Source organism: Halichoerus grypus, chromosome 9 (assembly GCF_964656455.1).
Source record: "Halichoerus grypus chromosome 9, mHalGry1.hap1.1, whole genome shotgun sequence".
NCBI lineage: Eukaryota > Metazoa > Chordata > Mammalia > Carnivora > Phocidae > Halichoerus > Halichoerus grypus.
Genome location: NC_135720.1, coordinates 41,253,903 through 41,276,274, shown reverse-complemented (window position 1 = coordinate 41,276,274; position 22,372 = coordinate 41,253,903). Strand labels below are relative to the sequence as shown.

Sequence of the window (22,372 nt, the reverse complement as noted above, 5' to 3'; positions counted from 1 at the left end):
TTCCTCTATCAGTTATTGTAATTTATTACAAAGCTATACTAATTAAAACAATGTGGTATTTGTACAAGAATGGAAAAAATCCAATTGCCCACAATAGGAAATTCAGCAACAGATACCTGTTTTGCAACACAATGAAAAATTATGCATGTATGTATACAAATAAATATGTAGCTGACATTTCACATGTAATAGAGTTGTTTATAATAGCCCATAGTGAAAAGCAAAAGTGTCCACCACCAGGATAATATATAAACAAAACACAATATATTCATACGATGGATTATGCAGCAATGAAAATAAATTAACTGAAATACATGCAACATTAATCTTAGAAACAATGCTACACAGAAAAGGTCAGACATAATAGAATATACAATCTATGCTACCATTAACATACAGCTCCAAAAGCAGCAAAATTAAAATATATTGTTTAGGAATACTTGCCTATGTAGAAAAAATATAAAGTAAACCAAAGAAGTAAATTTAGCCATGAAAGTCAGAATAGTGGTTACCATTAGGAGGAATGAAAGGACTCATGATCAAACAAAATGCATAGTGCTAGTAAGTTCTCTTAAACATGTTTACTCAATGGGGATTACGTGGACATTTATTTTACAACAATTTGTTAAGTTATAGGTTTATATTTTATGTAATATTTATATTTTTAAAATTTCAGAAAAAACTTAAGTATTATGCTGGGTGAGTAATAGAAAAAGTCATTACATCCATAAGAAGTATAAACATGAATGTAACAAACAAATACAGAACACTAATAAAAAATGCATATTCTAATAATTATGCAAAAAGATTCTTGTAAGACTCAATAACAACTAATACCATTCACTACTCAATTATGTAATCATCTAATGAACAGATCTTAATGGCTCATTAAACTAGCAGTCAGACTAAACATGGAAGGAAAAGCCTGAGTAAGACAATTTTTTTAGCCTAATGATAATATTAAAGCTAAGTTTACAAAGTGAATTGTGTACATATTATTTTATACCCACTAACCTAGAAAAATGATCAGAAAATCTCAAAATGTAAATATGAGTAGGTGTATAAGCAACAAACTGTTAAGTTTAATTTTTGTTGGTCCCAATCCCAATTTCCAGAAGTTATGAAAAAAATCTCTTCATTTCACATATAAAACAAGATGGTTATATCCAGAAGCATTCCAAAGAAAGTCAGCAATTAGCCAAGGTAAATCCAAATTCACAGGTAAACTGGATAAAAGTTTTAGTGGTATATTTCCAGTTTTTTTTATGAACAGAGAAAAAGTATTAAAAATAATTTAAAGTAATAAGTTTATGTAAAAATATCAACAGTAAGTGCCATGGGCAAATTTCACAACAGTATGTGTATTTATATACATGTCTGTCTCTCTCAGGATATGGTTAGAAGAAACAAACCTTCTTAAGTTAGGCATCATTAGGTTACTTTTATTGAAATAAGTTTCTGTACATCAAAAGACAGACAATAGTCAAAGACCTTAGATGTTCTTTATTCCCAATTTCATGTAATTCTAAGCAATATTATCCATGCTACTATAGTCTTATGGCTCCCATAAGCCCAAACAGTCTAGCACCCCAGGGGCTATGAGGTTGCTGTCTGAAGGCAGTGAAGATATAAAAGAGTTTATCCATAGTCAAGCTTTTGGAGGCATGACAAATGACTAAGGTGGGGAGAGATTGAGTGACGCTCCTTTAGTAATTCTGTGAAAGCATCTGGATACCTGCGGCGATATTTAGCCAACTCTATTACCTCATTTGAGCCAAGTTTATTGATGACATCTAATAACCTGACATCCAATAATCCAGGTTTCTCACCTCATCTCAGGCACTGAAGGCTAAATCCCTATCTCTATTAGACATTTAATGCTGCATGTAAGCATTATCTCTAGACAAATAATCCACAGAAATCTTATTGCCACAAGGGAAGAGAAGATCTAATAAGTGAATTAAATTTTCTGTGAAGAAAAACAGACATCCCTAAAATACATTACTCAAATAAAATAGCCAAAATTTACAAACTCCATTTGGAAAAAAAAAAAATCAATATAAAATATTCATGGAGAGTCTAGGGATTTTCCCAGTCTTCTCATAACTGTGGAAAACCAACCATGTTTTTATTGTTGATATCAAAATACTCTGAAATACTAAGTACTGACTATGAACCTCAGTGAAGAAACTTTCGGTATACATCAGAAATTGGAAGCACTGTTCAATTTGCCCAATGTCTTGTGTTTCCCTAAGCCTTAGTGTGTGTTCATTATATGTAACAAAAGACGTCAAGATAAAGTTTCTTTACAAGAATGAATTAACAAAACTTCTACAAATGATAAGATAATGCCGATTTGTCCAATGTGAACACCAGAAGCAGTCTGCTTTCACTGACATGGACAGTAGTAATGTAACTGTATCATTTTATCAAAATTTAGTCCAAGACTGCCTTGGTTGTCCTACCATCCCTCAGGTCATCATGAAAAATTACTGATATAATGTTAACTGGACTTCCCTCAGTGGAAAGGAAGTAGCTGCTACTCTAGATGTTTTATTAAAACATAGGTGTGCCAGACAGTAAAGATCCATACAAATTGAGAGGTTTGTAAAACAGATGAACATACGGGTGGGGGGACAAAAAAGAGAGAGAGAGAGAGGAAAACAAACCATAAGAGACTCTTTTTTCTTTCTTTTAGGATTTCATTTATTTATTTATTTATTTATTTATTTATTTATTTGGGGGGGGCATGCGTGAGTGGGGGAAAGGTGCAGAGGGGTAGGGGGAAAGAGGGAATCTCAAGCAGACTCCATGCTGAGCGCGGGCTCAGGGCCCCACCCCGGATTTGACCTGGGTCCTGACCCCGCCACCCTGAGATCATGACCTGAGCTGAAACTAGGAGTCGGATGCTTAACCGACTGAGCCACCTAGGTGCCCCAACCATAAGAGACTCTTAAAGAGAACAAACTGAGGGTTGATGGAGGAAGGTGGGTGGGGGATGGGCTGGATGGGTGATGGGTGTTAAGGAGGGCACTTTATATGATGAGCACTGGGTGTTGCATGTAAGTGATGAATCACTGAATTCTACTCCTGAAACCAATATTGCACTGTATGTTAACTAAATAGAATTTAAATAAAAATTAGAAAAATAAATAAAAAGCTATTAAAAATACAAAACAAATTGAGAGGTTTGCCATCTCCATGAAGTTTAAGTTCTAGTGGCCTAGATCACACATAATGTGCATAGTGTATTACTAAATCTTATACTATTTACCACCAAGAAAGTAACATAATGCATGATTTTAGCCTCTTTGAATTTGGGAAGCAATATCTACCATATTTGAGTGTGCTGCTCTGAACTACTTATCAAGTAACCCTTACCTATCAACTTTATGTGACCCAAAGGCTAAAATAAGATCTAAAACTCAGGCAGGCTCCAAGTCAGGAAAATCTGTCACTTGAGCCTTTAGTCCAACAGATTCAATGTTGGTCAAAGTCTTAATGGCTGATAAGATACTACATGAAGCTTCTGGCAACGGGCAATACAAGATTTACACAAGGTCTCCTATGATTTCAGGGTAAATCCATGTTCTCTTTGTTAAATAAATATTCTTGTCTGATGAACGTAATCTCCAGCTCCAGCCATCAGGGCTACTTGGTTCATAAGCCCATGTGAGTAAGCCACTAGGGTAGCTATGGAAAGAGGCTGACCCAACAACAAAAGAGATTACTTTACCTCCTTTATAGAAGGAGAGATCCCCTTCAAGGACACTGACATGAGTCAAAAATATCTTAGTCTGGGTATATTCTCAGAGGACCATCTATATACCTCTTCTACCAATCTTCTTAAACCAGTCTTCCAATCTTTTTTTACTCTGAGCCCCTGACCATCCAGGACAGCATTTAGGCATGTTCTATAAGTTTATAAATCAATATCTGAAGTCCTATCTCCTAGACAAAATAAGTAAGTAGACATGCTACTTCAAAATTTTCCCTCTGAAAAGCTATTAAGCTATAGTAGCCCAATTCTAGCAGGTAGTAACATATCATGCAGAAACAGATTTAGTTTTTTCTTCTTCCCTGGTCACCCAGTTAGAGAAACTTCCCAGGAGCCATAGGTAGTCTTGTGAATGTGTGCACCACATGTTCATACAATTTACTTATATTCTCAGGGCCAGTTTAATATTCTTATAAATACTACTTGCACTTGGTGATGGAGTTATATGCATATAAAACTTTGTTTTGGAAAATAACATAATGTCCAATACCTAAAAAAATACCATATATTGCCTGGTGATTCAGAGTATCTTGTAAGATAGCAGTTCAATATTGCAAGGTATTGTGTCCCACCTGATGCCATACTGAGTTTTCAACATGCCATTCCACCACTATCTAAGATTAGCTATTTCAGGGGCGCCTGGGTGGCTCAGTCATTAAGCGTCTGCCTTCGGCTCAGGTCATGATCCTGGGGTCCTGGGATCGAGCCCCACATCAGGCTCCCTGCTCCATGGGAAGCCTGCTTCTCCCTCTCCCACTCCCCCTGCTTGTGATACCTCTCTCACTGTGTCTCTGTCAAATAAATAAATAAAATCTTTAAAAATTAAAAAAAAATAAGATTAGCTACTTCAGGGAGGGAAGGTTACACTATAAAACTAGTGAATATTGTGGATGTTAGCTCAATGCTTTTTTTGTTGTTAAATTAGTTCCTTGGTCGGAAGTAGTGTTTATGGATACGATGACCTTCTGTAAGTACAGAGTTGGTGAGCTCATCTTTGGTAGAGAACCATGGGGGCCATGGATGTCAAATTTCATATGAGGTATAAGAAGACATTTAATGTAATTAGTCTGCCACTAGATAGCTAGCTGGTTGGTCTCTCCAGATTATGTGCTATATTTTGAGTCCTCTTTTGCAATTTGGGCACTCAGTGGTACCTAGCTAGATCATCTGTGATGAGAGAATTCATGTCGTTCAAATCATGGATAATTCCCTATGTAAGTTTAGCTATTGTGCTAAATTAAGTCATGGCATCTATAAAACAACACTTTTGACCAAGAAACTAACAACAAAAGAAGCATTGAGCAAACATCCACAATATCCACTAGTTTTGTAATGTACCCTTCCCTCCCTGAAGTAGCCAATCTTAGATAGTGGTATAATGGCATGTTGAAAACTCAGTATGGCCTCACGTAGGACATAATACCTTGCAATACTGAAGTGCTGTCCTACAAGATACTCTGAACTACCACCAACCAATATATGGTGCTGTTTCAGAACTGTAATATGGGTCTAGGAGCTAAAGGGTAGAAGTAGAAATGATCATTTTCTATGGTTTTCTCACCCTTCAACTCTGTAGGATGCAGCATGGGGGTGGAAGACCGTAGTTTTGAGATATTATTCTAAAAAAGAATACTTCTATACTTCTATCACAACATTCCTCTAACCTTTTGAGGCTCCTCAAAACCCTGGAACAATAAGCAAAATAAAGTAACTCTGTAGGCTAGAGGGATTGACCATGATCATAAAAACAAACTAACAAACAAAAAAACCCTACTATTGTGCAATAGAGACACAGGAAAGTCAAGTGTAGTGTCCAGGGAATACTCTGTAGTGTCTCCTAATATTGCCATATCTAGCAATAAAAGTTAAGGAAGACTAATGCAGCTTAATACAGATAAGACCACTAAGGACTCAAGAACCACAACAAGGAAGCTCTGGGTTGCCCTACTAGATTAAAAAACCCTAACCAGCTCAGGCTGGTTGGGTATCAAGGGAAAACAGAATGAAGTAACTGGGTAAAGAAGGTATAAATATCAACTAGAGCCTCATATCCACTTGTAGAAATGAGGACTACAGTAGCTAACCATATTTTCAACCTTGCTCTGGTTTAAGCAAAACTTAGGTATTAACCAATTTCCTTTTCTTGATTTCTTTTACCACCTATTTTACATAGGATGTTGATTTGTAATTTAGTCTATAGGCTAAAGGATATGAGTAAGTGACTGTAAATGAACTAACAAAGAATGAAAATCACCTAGAGATTTACGCTAACATTGAAGAGACTCTAGATCTCCCTGTCAGGGAAGAGGGTAAGGGCACTTTTGTTTGTGATAGGGAAATTATTTTGTGCTAGTGAAAGAACGTTTATTGCTATCACTGTTGTTTGGAGCTTTAATGCTCTGAGGTTTAAATGACTCAAAATATTTAAAGTGCTTGGCCTCATACCTGGAACACAGTAAGCAATGCTGTAAATATCTGACATTGTTATATTTTATAGGAACATCTTGAGATATATTACTGCTAGATATACAGGGAAAAGCAAGCAAATGGAAAAAAAATGTCTTATTAATACTAAGAAAAATAAATTTGGGGAGGAAAGGAATAATAAAGTAAAGGAGAGATAATAGGAATAGGAAAGGAATAATAGAATAATAGCTCTTGAATTGGCAGAGAGTAACAGTTAACCCTTCTCAGCACAATACCCTTTTCTCTCAGCTGCACTAACTGCCTCTGACTCATGATTTCCAGAAGGTAAACCTCCAATGTTCTACCAAAAGAGGGAAAGAATGGGGTAGGAGTAGAAAGAATGTGAGGCATACCTGAATCTTTTAATTTCAACCCTATTATTGAAAGTCTTAGACTTTCACCTAGTCCTCTACTTCCATCTATATCCACGTCAGTGCCTCTGGTTCCTAGTACTTCTAAAATGTTGTGACACAAAAAGTTGCTTCTGCGCCTCCCCTTGTTACCTTGGGTTTTAGCTTTCCCGGCCTACTCAATCATTTACAACTATCAATTTGTTTTGTGACTCCTCCAGTTATATTATGGAAGATTCCATCCCTTACCACTCTTTTTTTTTTTTTTTTAAAGATTTTATTTATTTGACAGAGCAAGATACAGTGGGAGAGAGAGCACAAGCAGGGGGAGCAGGAGAGGGAGGAGAAGCAGACTCCCCGCTGAGCAGGGAGCCCGATGCGGGGCTCGATCCCAGGACCCTGGGATCATGACCTGAGCCGAAGGCAGACACTTAACGACTGAGCCACCCAGGCGCCCCATCCCTTACCACTCTTGAAAAACTTCCACACCATCCTTTCTTAGTAAGAAAATGTCTCCATCAAAACAAGGAGTAAGTAAACCAAGAAACAGGAAATTGGATCCTAGGTAAAAGAGGATCTAGCTCAGAAGAGAAATAAAAAGCAGTTCCCTGAATGATGAAGGGAAATCCCAGAGGGCTGACACATAGGGCCAAAAGATCCTCCAGTACAAAATGAAACAAAGGGATGTGATACAAGGAAAAAAGCTACTATGTTACCTGATGTCCTTTAGCTTATTGTATGTTTCCACAAACATGAATAGGACATGGTCCCTGCCCTCAAGAATGTGAAAACCTTGAGACTATAAAAACATAATTGGAAAGAATGACTGTAGGGCACCTGGGTGGCTCAGTTGGTTAAGCAACTGCCTTCGGCTCAGGTCATGATCCTGGAGTCCCGGGATCAAGTCCTGCATCAGGCTCCCTGCTCAGCAGAGAGTCTGCTTCTCCCTCTGACCTTCCCCCTTCTCATGCTCTATCTCATTCTCTCTCTCAAATAAAAAAAATAAAATCTTTAAAAAAAAAAAAAAAGAATGACTGTAAGGCATCTTGACATTTATGTTGTAAAGCACTACAATCTATGGGTCAGGTATTACATTCTCTGGAACCAGACTATCTGGGTTCAGTACCAGTTTCATTAATTACTAGCTATGTCACCACAAGCAAATGGCTTAACTTTTCTATGGTCATTTGTAAAAATGGGAGATAAGAGTACCTATTTTAAAGGGCTGTTCTGAAATTAAGTGTTTAAATGTAAAACCAGTATCAGTACCTAGGACATAGTGAGAACTATGTAAGGACTAGGCTATGCCGTAACAGAGGCAGCAGTGTATTTTTTAATGATAGTCTAGGCAAACATTAGTAGATACATAAAAAATGAAGCAAGTGTAAAATCATTTAATTATTAACTTCAGGGAAAAAAAGTACTAGGAAAAATGAAATATAGTCATAGTATACTACTTGGCCCATAAAGAAATAATATTTATATAGACATAAAAATATAAGCTTTTTTTTATTATTATGTTAATCACCATACATCATTAGTTTTTGATGTAATGTTCCATGATTCATTGTTTGCGTATAACACCCAGTGCTCCATGCAGAACGTGCCCTCTTTAATACCCATCACCAGGCTAATCCATCACCCCACACCCCTCCCCTCTAGAGCCCTCAGTTTGTTTTTCGAAGTCCATAGTCTCTCATGGTTCGTCTCTCCCTCCAATTTCCCCCCCTTCATTCTTCCCTTCCTGCTATCTTCTTCTTTTTTTTCTAACATATAATGTATTATTTGTTTCCGAGATACAATATAAGCTTTTAATAGTGACTTAATCAGATCTGTGATAAAACTATAAAGCAGGGAAGGAGGGAAAGCAGAGGACATCTAAATCCTAAGCTTCTAAATCTCTAATGACAAGATAAAATCTAAAGTTTAAAAATCAAAACATAGTATAAACATGTTACTCAAAAATCTGGAGATGAATGCCAGAAAAAACCAATTCAAGGAGTCGAAAGTGACAGCCTCTGAGGACTGGGACTTGGGAGTAGAGAAGGATGGGGAGAGGACTACTCTTTATTCTCAAATGCTTTTCCCATACTACTTGGCTTTTTAAACTATATACTTTTATTACTTTAAAATATTTTATTTAAAGATTCTATTTATCCACTAGAGAGAGAGAGTATGAGTGGTGTGGAGGAGCAGGGAGCCTGATGCGGGACTTGATCCCAAGACCCCAGGATCATGACCTGAGCTGAAGGCACACGCTTAACCGACTGAGCCACCCAGGCACTCTATACCTTTATTACTTTAATAAAAGTAAATAAAAAATAGTGTTTGGTAGATGTGACATAGACCATGAACTAGTATCTTTTCTAGCTGCTCTGCCAAAAAAGATAAATATAGATTCTGTGCTGGAAGTGGAAAGTAAATTTAAGCTACACAGAATCTGGACCCTTACTCAGTCCTTTACTTTTGCTCAAGTAGATAAAACAAAAACAAATATATTTGTTTTCTAAGCTCTAAATTGTCTTTTTTAAAACGTTCTTTTTACTTTATTAAATTTTATCTCTAATGTAATGAAACAATATGATTTAATTTTTCATCATACAGAAAAATGTTTTGGGTAAAGAAGTTATAAAAAAAAAAAGATCTAAATGCCAATTTGGCATCCCAAATGAGCTTATCTTGCTTATATAAGAAACCTGAAACAAAATTCCTCCTGGGCAAAGGATTTAGGCTTAATAATAGGAAACTTGCATTACTGACCTACAAAAATGGAACTATTCTTAGGGGAGGGAGGAAAAAAAGATCAAAGTATACTCAGAACTTCAAGGCAAAGACTGTTAACCAGGGTCACCAGACTCCTAAGACATGCAAGATTTTGTGCTAAACATTAAGAATCAAATTGGTCACCATTCTTAATAGATAACAATGTATTCTGAGGGGCCTGGGTGGCTCAGTCACTTAAGCATCTGACTCTTGATTTCATCTCAGGTCATGATCTCAGGGTTGTGAGACTAATCCTTTCACTTTTTTTAAATTTTTATTAAATAATTAATTAATTATGTTATGTTAATCACCATACATTACATCATTAGTTTTTGATGTAGTGATCCATGATTCATTGTTTGTGTATAACACCCAGTGCTCCATTCAGTACGTGCCCTCTTTAATACTTTCACTTGTTTTAGAATGTATCTTGAATATTACAGATTCCCCCAGGAGTCTGCTAATAACCCAAATCAAATCTCACCAAACAAATAATTCTGTTCTTAATTACTAACATACCTTGTATGTCACTTTCAAATATTACATCATTAATATGTAGGTAATATCCAGGTACCCTGGATGGTTCTGTGAAGTTCAGTCTTAGCTACCATCTCCACTTGAAGAAATTTGAACCATGTTTTTTGTTTACCTCATGCCTGAAGTCACAAGCCCTTTCTCTTTATCCTGCCCCTTTTTCCTAGGATTTCTTCCTTAAATACATTGAATCAACACATTTCATTTCTACTAACATTCTGAATATTTCCATGTATGCATTATGATAAATTCTATAAGTTATTCATTAACTCTGTAATCAAATGTATTGGTTAAGATATACACAAACAATACAAAATCCAACACAAAAGATTTCTTTCTGATCACCACATACAAACTAGCTAGCGGAGATGCAATGCCCAATTCCCTGTCGTGATCAAATCCAAGAATGGGACATGGATTACACACACAATAACTGTACCTCCAAATCTGGAGATTAAAGTTTCCGATGCACATACGACCATATCTGGAGAGGAGAAGAGGGGAGTAGAGTCAGTTTGCCAATGAACCTATGTGAGCAGAGGCTGTACAGAGCCTACTCACTTGCTCTAGATACCAAATTCATATCTATTCCAGAAAGTGCTCTGGGATCTCCTGAAGCTAGAGGTTAGCTTGGACTCCCGTAAATACAGAGTATAATTTCTGGATATACTGAGTTTGCTGACCTTGCATGCTATGCACAGCCTAATGTTCAATATATCTGGACATATGATCAAGGGAAAGCTAAGGATTGATACATAGATACCGGAGTATAGTCAGTAAAGAGGGATAACTGAAGCCACTGCAGAGGAGAAGAGGTAAATGTACTGAAGACATACACGAGAAGAGAATTCTATTGAAAGGGTAAATAGAGGAAGAGGAAAAAGAATCAGCAAAAACAAAGGAGAAAAGAGAATCCAGAAATAAAAAGAACAAAGTCACAGAATCTCCAAGAAAGACCATAGATAGGGGCACCTCAGTGGCTCAGTCCATTAAGCGTCTGACTCGATTCCGGCTTGCGATTTTGGCTTGCTTCAGGATCTCAGGTTGTGGGATCAAGCCCCGTTGTCAGGCTTTGCACTCAGCATTTAGTCTGCTGGAGATCATCTCTCTCTCCCTCTCCCTCCCCCTCTGCACCTCCCTGCCCACGGGCACTCTCTCTCTCTAAAATAAATAAATAAAATCTTAAAAAGACAGTAGACAGCAGTGCAGCACTTAATAGGAACTCAATAAATATTTTCTGAATGAACAAGTTAATGAAAGGAAAAGGTGTCAATAGTGGGTGGAATATAAAATGGTACAGAGAGGTAAAGTAAAAGGAGTCATGAAAAGAGGGAAGATAGAAATCTATTTGAAATGTGCCTAACTTTTTAACATAGCAAGTCCATTTCTAATGATTTGTTGTAAAGATAATTATGGGCATAGAGATATTTATAAAAATGTACAATTTTTAAAAAATAACCTACACATCTAAACACAGAAAACTGGGATTCATCCATATACTAGAATATTATTCAATCCTTTAAAATTATGGTATACATTAACATTTATAGGTATGACAGGATGATTTAAAATTAAATTAAAAAGGCAGTGTTAAAACAATAAAACCATTTAAAAAATATATATATCCAGCTAAAACATGAAAAATTTTGGCATGAAGAGGTTAATGGTAAATATCTCTAAGAAGAAGACTAACAACTATTGTTTTGTTTTCATTATTTTCTAATTATTCTATAAAAATGGGAATTCTTTGATTAAATAAGAATTTTGAATACATTACTGATGTCAATTAGTAATAGATCATCTGTTTTCTTCAAATTAAATTAAATATTGTATATGTATTTATGTGCTCAAGTACATGTGTATACAAAATCCAAAATGTGGATGGTTTTGTAGTCAGATTGTATCTAATTTCTGATATTAAAAAAGACTGCAAGAGATAATTTTAAAATTGCTTATTACTAATGTTAATCAAATTTAAGTCTAGTTAGCATCTGGGTCACTGGGAATAAACAATTTCATGATTTGTTCTGATGGAATATTAACACTTATCTATGTTTGCTAAAATAACTACACTGGTTCTAAACTGAAAATTACTTTTTACTTTTCATCTTAAAGTCATCTTATAGGTCAGATTTTTTACAAAGAAGGTAGTCATAGATAAAACTGTTATACTGTGGGGCACCTAGGTGGCTCAGTCAGTTAAGCGTCTGTCTTCGGCTCAGGTCATGATCCCAGGGTCCTGGGATCAAGCCCTGCATCAGGCTCCCTGATGAAGCGGGGAGCCTACTTTTCCCTCTCACTCTGCCCCTCTCCCGCTACTCCTGTTCTCCCTTGCTCTGCTTTCTCTCTCTCAAATAAATAAATAATCTAAAAAAAAACAAAACCTGTTATACTGTATATATAATTTACTGTTATGGGCATTCTATAGGTGTTTAAAGGGTGTTCTATAAATAAAGATTTCAGAGGTTTTTTTGTTTTTTTAAGAAAACTAACCACATGAGAGTTTCAAATAAAGAAGGAGTAAGTTTTAGGAGAACTATACTAACATTTCTTTAACCGTATTAAATTTAATGTGTGTATTTAATGAAAAATTACTATATAAGATTTAAGTTGCTAAAAATGTGCAATTCTAGACTCTGTAATTAAAACTTAATTTGTAGTTTCATATAAAGAAAACTATTAATACTGAATGACATAATTCTTTCTCCATGAAATACAGTTTTTATATTGAAATAATTTAGGCATGAGCATAACATTCCTCTAACTTAAAGATGGTTAATAATATCTTACTACTAAGCCATGATGAGCAGGATCAAAAGTTTCCAGGAGATGTGACATTAAAAGCAAAGGCAACAAAAGCAAAAATAAACAAGTGGGAGTACATCAAACTCAAAAACTTGGAAAGGAAATCATCAACAAAATGAAAAAACAACCTACTGAATGAGAGAAAATATTTGCAAATCTTATCTCATAAGAGGTTAATAATATTCAAAATATTTAAAGAACTTACACAACTCAACACCAAAAATATTAAAAAAATCCAATTCAAAAATGGGCAGGGGATCTGAATAGACATTTTTCCAAAGACAACATGCAGATGGCCAATAGCTGCATGAATAGATGCTATCAGGGAAATGCAAATCAGAACCACAGTAATATCACCTCACACCTATCAGAATGGCAGTACTGTTGGTGGGAATGTAAATTGGTGCAGTCACTAGAGAAAACAGTATGGAGGTTCCTCGAAAAATTAAAAATAGAACTACCACATAATCCAGCAATTCCACTTCTGGGTATTCATCTGAAAACAAAAACACAAAATTTGGAAAGATTTATGCACCCCATGTTCACTGCAGCATTATGTACAATAGCCGAGATATGCAAACAACCTAAATGTCCACCAATGGATGAATGGCTAAAGAAAATGTAGTATATATACTATGGAATACTATTTAGCCATTAAAAAAATGAGGTCTTGCCATTTGCAACAACATGGATGGACCCTGAGGACATTATACTAAGTGAAATAAGTCAGGCAGAGAAAGAAGTACTGTATGTTCTTACTAACATGTGGAATTCCAAAACAACCAAACTCATAAATACAGAGAATAGACTGGTAATTGCCAGAGGTGGGAGTGGGGAGTGGGGGAAATGTGTGAAGAGAGTCAAAAACAAAATTCCAGTTAAAAAATAAATCAGTCATGGGGATGTAATGTATAGCATGGTGACCGTAGTTAATACTGCATTGCATATTTGCAAGTTGCTAAGAGAGTAAATCTTAAAAGTTCTCATCACAAGAAAAATAATTCTTAACTATGTGTATGGTGACAGATATTAACTAGACTTCTGTGGTGACCATTTCACAATATATACAAATATTGAATCATGTTGTAACCTGAAACTGATATATGTCAATTATATATCTTAACTAAGCCTCAACTTTGGAAAAAAAGAAATTATAGAGGATAAGAACCCCAAGGTGCCTTAATTGTTGTCTGTAAAAGGCAATGTTCAAGAAAATAATTTGCACCCAAACTTTTCAAAAAATGTACAGCTTTCTTAAATAAAAAAAACCAACAGCTTTAGCAAATAAATGTTAACCAAATAATCAAAAAGTACCTAGCAATATGGTGAACATGAAAGTCAAAGAAAATGATCTCCCCTTAGGAAGTTTAAGTTTTAGTCAGGGTGAGAAATAAATATCAAATTTGTGGGAACGACTATAAAGGCAAAAGACATGCAGGGAAAAGACAAGATCAAAGTGTGCTGTTGTAAGTCACAGAGGAAGTAATTCATAAAGCCAGCTTTGCCTTGAAGGATGAGTCAAATTTTTATAAGATGACAAAAGTGAAAGCAATATTCAAGACAAAAAAAATAGGTATACAGGCAATAATAAACACTGGCTTCAGAAGACGTCTAACCTATTCAGCATTAGTTCAGGCTGAGGAAAGGTGGAAAATAATGTACATAGGAAAGGTGTAGGTATATTATGGAGCTGAAAGCCACATAAGGAAGTCTGGAACTGCCAGTTATTTAAAATGCAAAGGTGGGGAGCTTTATAAGGATGTGTTTTTTTTCTGCATTAATTACCTCACTTTTTTATTACCTTAGTATCTGATTCCTCATTAGGTAGTAAGGTTAAAGAGAATGAGCACCACATCTTATTTACTCATCATTACATCCCCTACATCTAACACAGAGCATAACAAGCGCTCAATAAATATTAACAGAGTAAATGAAGTAGAGAAGAGTAAACTAACAATTATAAATATTAATCTGCAGTCATATTAAAGAAGTGCTGCATATCTCATGTCACTACACTAAGAAACCTGGATTAGTTTAATCTCCCTCCTGGGTAGAGAAGAAAATAAGATCGAGGACTTAGGAAGGCAGGTTAGGAAATGGCAGAACATCCTTCTAACACAGGTGGACACAGGGAAGGTGGGAGGCCAATGAGAGCAATAACGTCCTCATCTCTCATAGTAGAGAGTCAATCAATACTGTCTAAAAGTGAAATATAATGTTCAAACCACTTGAAATGTTTTACATAATCTTTTTTTTCTTAAACTTAGAGGAATCTCTGGGGAAATACTAACACCTGGAGTGAAAAAAAAGTTATTTGAAATTCAGCCATTTCTTCTGTCTCACTAGTTTTTCTTTTCTATAAAATTCAGTTGGAATTTAAAATTTAAATTAAAATGGTAAATTTAAATATTATGATTCCATTTTTATAAAATAATCTCCATATATCTATTCTTCTGTATGTACATGCACAGAAAGATGTCCAGAATAATTTTCCTCAATGTTAATGTTATTTTCAGATAGGTGCAGGGGATTAAGAGTATACTTACTTGATGAGCACTAAATATAGAACTGCTGAATCACTGTATTATACACCCGAAACTAATATATAACACGGTATGTTAACTACACTGGAATTAAAATTTTTTTTTTTAAAGATTTGATTTATTTATTTGACAGAGAGAGACAGTGAGAGAGGGAACACAAGCAGGGGGAGTGGGAGAGGGAGAAGCAGGCTTCCCCCTGAGCAGAGAGCCCGATGCGGGGCTTGATCCCAGGACCCTGGGATCATGACCTGAGCCGAAGGCAGACGCTTAACAACTGAGCCACTCAGGTGCCCCCGGAATTAAAATTTTTTAAAATAATGTTACTTTCAGAGTTAGGAAGAATGTCTCTTAATGTATTATAATTAGTCTCCTGTGTTGGTTAATTTCTTTATAATAAAGATAAATCACTGTTTGAAAAACAAAGAAAAAAAGTTAAGATGACTTTCAAGACTGAGCAACTGAATAGTTGGTTGGGCCACTTAATGAGATGTAAATAGAAGATTGATTTTGTTTTGTTTGTTTTTGTGGGAGAAGATCCAAAAGTTCAGTTTTAGACATGTTAAGTTTGTGATGTCCGAGAAATGTACGAATTGAGATGTCAAGAGAGAGTTGTATATTTGAACCTGGTAACTCCGAATAATGATTTAGGTTAGGGATATAAATTGTGGGGCACCCACGGACATACAGGATACTTAAAGGTAAAGGTGTAAGTGGATGAACTTGGGGTAGAACAAAGAGGAAAAAGTGCAACTGGGACAAAGTCCTTAGTATTCCAAATTCTAAAAATTGCTTAGAAAATGCAAAAGAAGAAAAAAAAAAAAAAGAAAATGCAAAAGAGAAAAAATAGCAGCTGTGGAAGTGTCACAGAAGCAAAGAGAACTTTCACACAGAAAGAAATGGTCCACTCCATCAAATGCTGATAGTTATAATAAGAAGAGAATTAAAAAGAGAAGAATCTATTACACTCATCAGCACAGAAGCTACAAGCGACTTGAACAGGACGTGCAATTCTGACAGAGTTAATAGAGTCAATGTCACATCTAAGTGGGCTGAGAAGTAAAGAGAGGTGAGCAAGTGGGGACGGTTTGTACAGATTACTTGCTGTGGTGAGAGGAAGAGAAACAGGCAGTGACTTCAGAGACAGGAGGTCAAGAGAAATTTCTTTTTGAGTGTGTTTCATTGTAAGATGAAACATGTGAGGGCATGTCTGCACCCAGATACCGAAATTAGAAAAGGACAGGCTAGAAGTGGAAACAAAGAGGATAGGAGGGCTAATCAGAGGAGCAACCTTCTCATATATTAGTCATTTACAAGATTTCTAGGATCTGAACAAATAAAAATTCAGAAATTTACAGAGAATGTGATTCTATTAAAAAGTGAAAATCCATGGGGCGCCTGGGTGGCTCAGTCGGTTAAGCCTCTGCCTTCGGCTCAGGTCATGATCCCGGAGTCCCGGGATCGAGTCCCGGATTGAGCCCAGCATCAGGCTCCCTGCTCTGCAGGAAGCCTGCTTCTCCCTCTCCCACTCCCCCTGCTTGTGTTCCCTCTCTCGCTGTCTCTCTCCTTGTCAAATAAATAAACAAAACCTTTAAAAAAAAAAAAAAGTGAAAATCCACATTTCACTAAGCCCTGTATTAGCCTCATCTAAGTGCTGTGGCAAACCTACAGAAACTGTATTAAATTTACCCTCATTCAGAGGGGGAAAAAGTGAATGGAACAAGCAGTGCTAAGTATAGAAGGCAAATACACTCATGAGATGATCTACTGAAGGGAACAGTATAATAAAGGTACAATTAGAAACAAAACCAATGTAGAAAGTAAAGAAAATGATGTAGGTAAGGATCCAAAACACAGAGAACCACAAGCTTTATAGAATACACAGCTACGATATAAATTATCACTATTGGGCCCCAAAGATCAATGCTAGACTGAAATTATTAGAAGAAAGTAAAGTATCTAACCTCAAATGTATGACTTAAAAATATAACTGAATATTATGAACATAAACTTTGAAATACAATGAAATAAACATATTGTCAAAGAAAAACTTGTTTAAAAAGCACAAAAAATAAAATACAAACTTTTCCTCAGAAAATGATTTGGTCTTTTTCTTTCTCTTATTGCTGATGCTGTAAATATAGCAAATTACTTGGCAGCATGTAGAAGACTACTGGCGTACTGAAAGAATGAAGATAAAATTTACTTCCTAGTCAAACACAAAAATCATATAAAGCAAGCAGATACAAACACTTGAAGTACTACTGCTACTACATCTATTATGAATATTTTTATAGTGCTTGCTACATGCCAGGCACTGTTAAGTCATTTTAATTTTTCTTATGCAATTCTCATAATAGTTCTATGAGGTAAATAATATAATTTTCCTCTGTCTTACAGATGGTACCTGAGATCCCAACTCACACAGCTAGTAAGAGCAAGCAGTCTTGACTCGAGAGTCCATGTTGCTAATCTAACCACCATACCACCATACTACACAACTCTATTACATGTATCATTCATACATATTACATGTATGCATTCAATTTGAAAAAAGCACATGCTATGCAAATTAATATATTTTATTCCCTGGGGCATTTTACTTCTTGGATGGCTTTTTACATGAATTAAAATCCTATTATTATTTTTTAAACAAGAATACTAGGGGAAAAAAAAAAAAGGAAAAAAGAAAAAGAATACTAGGGAAAAATACTACTATTTTTTATATAAAGAAAAAGACATTCACTCACTGTATCAGTAAAAAGAGGCTAGAATCTATATTCTATAACTACAAAACTCAGAAATATACTTGCCACGCAGAGGCAAGTTCTACTGAATAGATTCTTCCTAGTATTCTTCATCATTGCTACATGAGGTACCTGATGCTATACTTGAGAAGTTAAAATGTAATGTGAAAATACATTTTGAGATAAAGGACACACCACTCAAAGAACTATAATAGCTACAATTTTTCTACCTTCTTTGAACTAAAAGTCCAAAAATGAAACTCAGCTATTAATGGTAAAAAAAACAAAGTTTGAGTATAAGATCTATAATATATACTACCATCAGAGATTCTAATTTTAGAAAAGTGATTGCTTTATTTCTTAGGTAGAGCATTCTCACTGACCCCCTCCCTGTTGGCTGAAAAAGTTACTTTGCTAGTAGAAAGGGGAAAAAAAAAGAATCACAAGCCTATTCCGCTGTTTTTAAAAGTGGTAATTTATAGGTAGGAAAACAAATTATAGGTCTATATATGACCAAAAAGGTTTAAACCTTGGGAAAACTGAGATTAAGGAGTAATGGTTAACATCGAGGAGCAAAATTTGAGCCTCAAGATAAATCATGCATTTTCAGGCCTCTTTCAAGTCTCTATTATGGAAGGAGTTCCATCAAATACCAACCCAGGGAAACCCCAGTTGACTCCCAAGTAAACTGAAGAGTATGCAAAATGCCTCTTTTTAAAGAGGCATTTGTAATGTAAATCAAACAAAAGTGGAAGACATTGTACTGATACAGAACCTAAATGTAGACAAAAGCCATTATATAAAAACCTAATAGCTATATTTATTTTGTCTAAAGTTACAACTTACCTTTAAACATGCTTTAAAAATCTGCTCATTTTCAATACTTTTTGAAAGTATATAGAACATATGCTTAATTGTTTCTGCAAGATAGAAAATGTACCTCAGGTAAAATTTAGCACCTTACCTTAGACCAAAGATGTGTGATTGTTCATAGTTGAATAAAGAACGAATCTTAGCTTCTGAATTCAAAATTGTAAGTCTATCTATAATATCCTGAAAAAGAAAGAGCTGGAGTGAGACCATTTAAAGAAAAATCAACTCAACAAAGATTTATTTAGATTTATGGTTCTCAAACTTGGCTTTACATTTGATCATCTAGAGAGAGGTTAAAAAAAAAAAAAAAAAAGATGCCCAAGTCTCACCCTTAGAGATTCTGAATTAATTGGTCTAGGTGTGTCTGGGTATTAAGATTTGTCAAAGTTCCTGAAATGAGTCATCTCATGTTTAGCCAAAGTGGAGAATCACTAATTTCTACCCCATTCTGGTACTGCATGAGCAACTTATCTACAAATGTAAAGCATGAACAGTGGATTTAAATAGTTTTATCTAGTAGCTGAGATTTTGTTGATAGTCTCTGCTCATGTAAATCAGTGGTTTCCAACCCTGGTTGAAAATTGGAATTACCTAGAGAACTTTAAAAAAAATTATATATACATATAAATATATGAATAATGCCCAGGCTCTACCTCAGACCAATTAAGTCACTATCCTTGGGGGTCAGATTCTGACATTAATATCCTTTTAAAAGACTTCCAAGTTGTTGCAATGTGTAGCCAGGCTTAAAAATCATGATGCAAGTGCAGAGAGAACCTGATGACCCAGGTGCCACCAGCCATCCCAAGCCCTGACCATGTAAGCCAACTATGCGATTTTGAGCACTCTCTAAAAGTATTTTTTTATAATGCCCTGCTTTGTGTATTTCTTTGGGTTTAGGCCTAAGAAATTTGTTCACAGATGAATACTTGTCTCTCTCACTGTTCATTTTCCTAACCAAGAAACTTGCTACCCTCCAGTGAGTTCAAATTGAAGACTTCTGTGACCTATGATAGGTCAAAATGAAGGTTTTGCTAGGGAGTAAAGTCATGTAATATTTACAGAGGTCTATGTGGATGATAGTACAAATGTCATATGATCAAATAAATAAGAAGCATGGAAATGACTTTGCAAGGTTGAGGAAATAATGAATCTTTCAAAATTTGAAAAACACAAATCGAAACATAGTAAAAACTGGATTTTGTGTCAACTTGTATAGTAAAAGTTTATAGCTAACACCTAGGAATGCATTTATTATCATTCTACGGATATCTTGTAAAAATGTGTAAGTACTAACACAAAAGTTTATAATCAGCAAATATTAAATAAACTGCCTAACATGAAGAATAAAACAATTGCTATCTTAAAATCTGTCATTTTGTCTGCTTCTTAGCTGGGCACTTCTTGTTTCAAACATTATGATAGAACATGAACTAAGTAATTCATTCTATTGCCAGCTTCACATTCAGATTCTCAATAATTTACCCACTCTCTTCTTTTTCCTAATTTCTCCTCTGACAGTCCTGATTAAACACAGTGACAGAGCCGTGGAGCTCTGCTTGACTTGTCCAGCACCTGGATACTATTCAGTAGTCTTTGCAGTATATATATGGAGAAACTTGTTTGCCAAGTGTTGCTTCAAAGAGGTATTTTTACTGCTTAAAATAATTTAAGAAATGATCACTGTTTTATCACAATCTTCACAGATTAATCTAGAATTATGTATCACTGGCCTTCTCTTATCTGAGAGAAGAGAATCTGTCAATCAGTTCTATGCATAGTAGCTTCTGGAAGGATTACTACAGATTTCTCTTCATTAGTAGGATACTAGTATAGTTGACTGAAATTTGTCCATCTATCTGAATACTAAGCTCAGACTTTGACAGCCAGTGACACTTTGGGACTCTTATAAAGTTCTAGTTCCATACCTAAGTACTGGATATATTAAGAATAAAAGAGAGAATGTATTACCAGCAAGCTAATGGAAGAGTAGATTGCAGTGATCTATCAATGATAATGCATTTTCAGAGAACAAATGTTACGGTAAATAATTTGTTCTTTAAAGAGGATTACACTGATGGATCACCACTTAGGGAAGAAAACGAAACTCCTGGGAAGCCTGCCTTATGGAGAACTTCAGTTTCTAAGCACTGCAACATGTGTCAATAAGGCAATCACTTTTCTAAATCAAGCAGCATCTTCCTTAAAATGAGCTAGTGGCAAGTAAGGCCTGGGACTCAAACAAACAAAAACAAAAACAAGTCTGAAATTCTTTCAAAGGATACTGTCCAGCTGGAAAATACATTCAATGATCTAGTAGGCCAGAATGAGACCAAAACTAGGAAAACAAAGGAATATCCATTCACATAAATACATACATGCCTGAGGGCCTGCTGTGAAAGGAGAGGGAGAGATCAGTCATAATGCCAATACTCCTGCACCTGCAGTAGGAGTGGCTTGTGACTGGTTAGCCCATGAGCATCCCCAAAGAAAACTCAACCTTCAACGTTCTTCCTTGGGATTTTTCAAGTGGGAGGGGTCTTAATCCATTCTGGCTGCTGTAACAAGAGTACCATAGACTGGGTGACTTATAAACAACAGAAATTTTATTTCTTACAGTTCTGGAGGTTGAGAAGTCCAAAATCAAGGCACCAGAAGATTTTGTGTCTGGCAAGGACCCACTTTCTAGTTTATAGATAGTCATCTTTTCACTATGCCTTCACATGACAGAAGGGGTCAGGGATTTCTCTAGAGTCTATTTTTTTTTCAATCAGCCATAATTGCAGCACCTCGGATAAACCTCATTGGCTATGATACTGCCACTGTGCAAAACCGGAGTCTTTTTTCTTTTTTTTTTTTTTTTTTTAAAGATACTACTCACTTCCTGAAGGCCCACCTCCAAATATCACATTGGGGATTAGGTTTCAACATATGAATTTGGGGGGTACATGTTCAGTCTACAGGAGGGAAGTAGAGGGAAAGGCCACTCTCCTATTTGGTGGCATAGTGAGTTAAATTGTGACCCCCCAACAAAAGATATGTCCACATTCTAATCTCCAGAACCTATGATTGTTACCCTATTTGGAAAAAGAGTGTTTGAAGAGGTAATTAAGAATTCTGAGATAAGATCATTCTGGATTAACCCAAGTGGGCCCTAAGACTGTGACAAGTGTCCTTAGAAGAGAAAGACAAGGGGAGATTTAAGACAGATGAGGGAGAGAGCCTTGTGAAGATGGAGGGCAGAAACTGGAGTTATGTAGCAACAAGACATGAAATACCTGGAACAACCAGAAGCTGGAGGAGGCAAGGAAGAATTCTCCCCTGGAGTCTTTGGACGGAATGTGGCCCTATTAACACCTTGATTTTATTTTATTTATTTATTTATTTTTTAATTTATTTGTTTGACAGAGAGAGAGACAGCAAGAGAGGGAACACAAGCAGGGGGAGTGGGAGGGGGGGAAGCAGGCTTCCCGCCGAGCAGGGAGCCCGATGCGGGGCTCGATCCCAGGACCCCGG

At 35.8% G+C, this 22,372-nt stretch overlaps 1 protein-coding gene across 6 annotated transcripts in view; it reads right to left on the bottom strand.

The window, feature by feature from the left end:
- The window catches only part of TBC1D32 (TBC1 domain family member 32), a 201,245-nt gene that overhangs the window by 85,013 nt on the left and 93,860 nt on the right, over positions 1 to 22,372 (bottom strand). For all 6 annotated transcript variants that reach the window (XM_078054793.1, XM_036118997.2, XM_078054794.1 and 3 more), the window contains one exon: positions 18,948 to 19,036. In XM_078054793.1, coding sequence (XP_077910919.1) covers positions 18,948 to 19,036 — 89 coding nt within the window. The remainder of the gene's footprint in view (positions 1 to 18,947; positions 19,037 to 22,372) is intronic.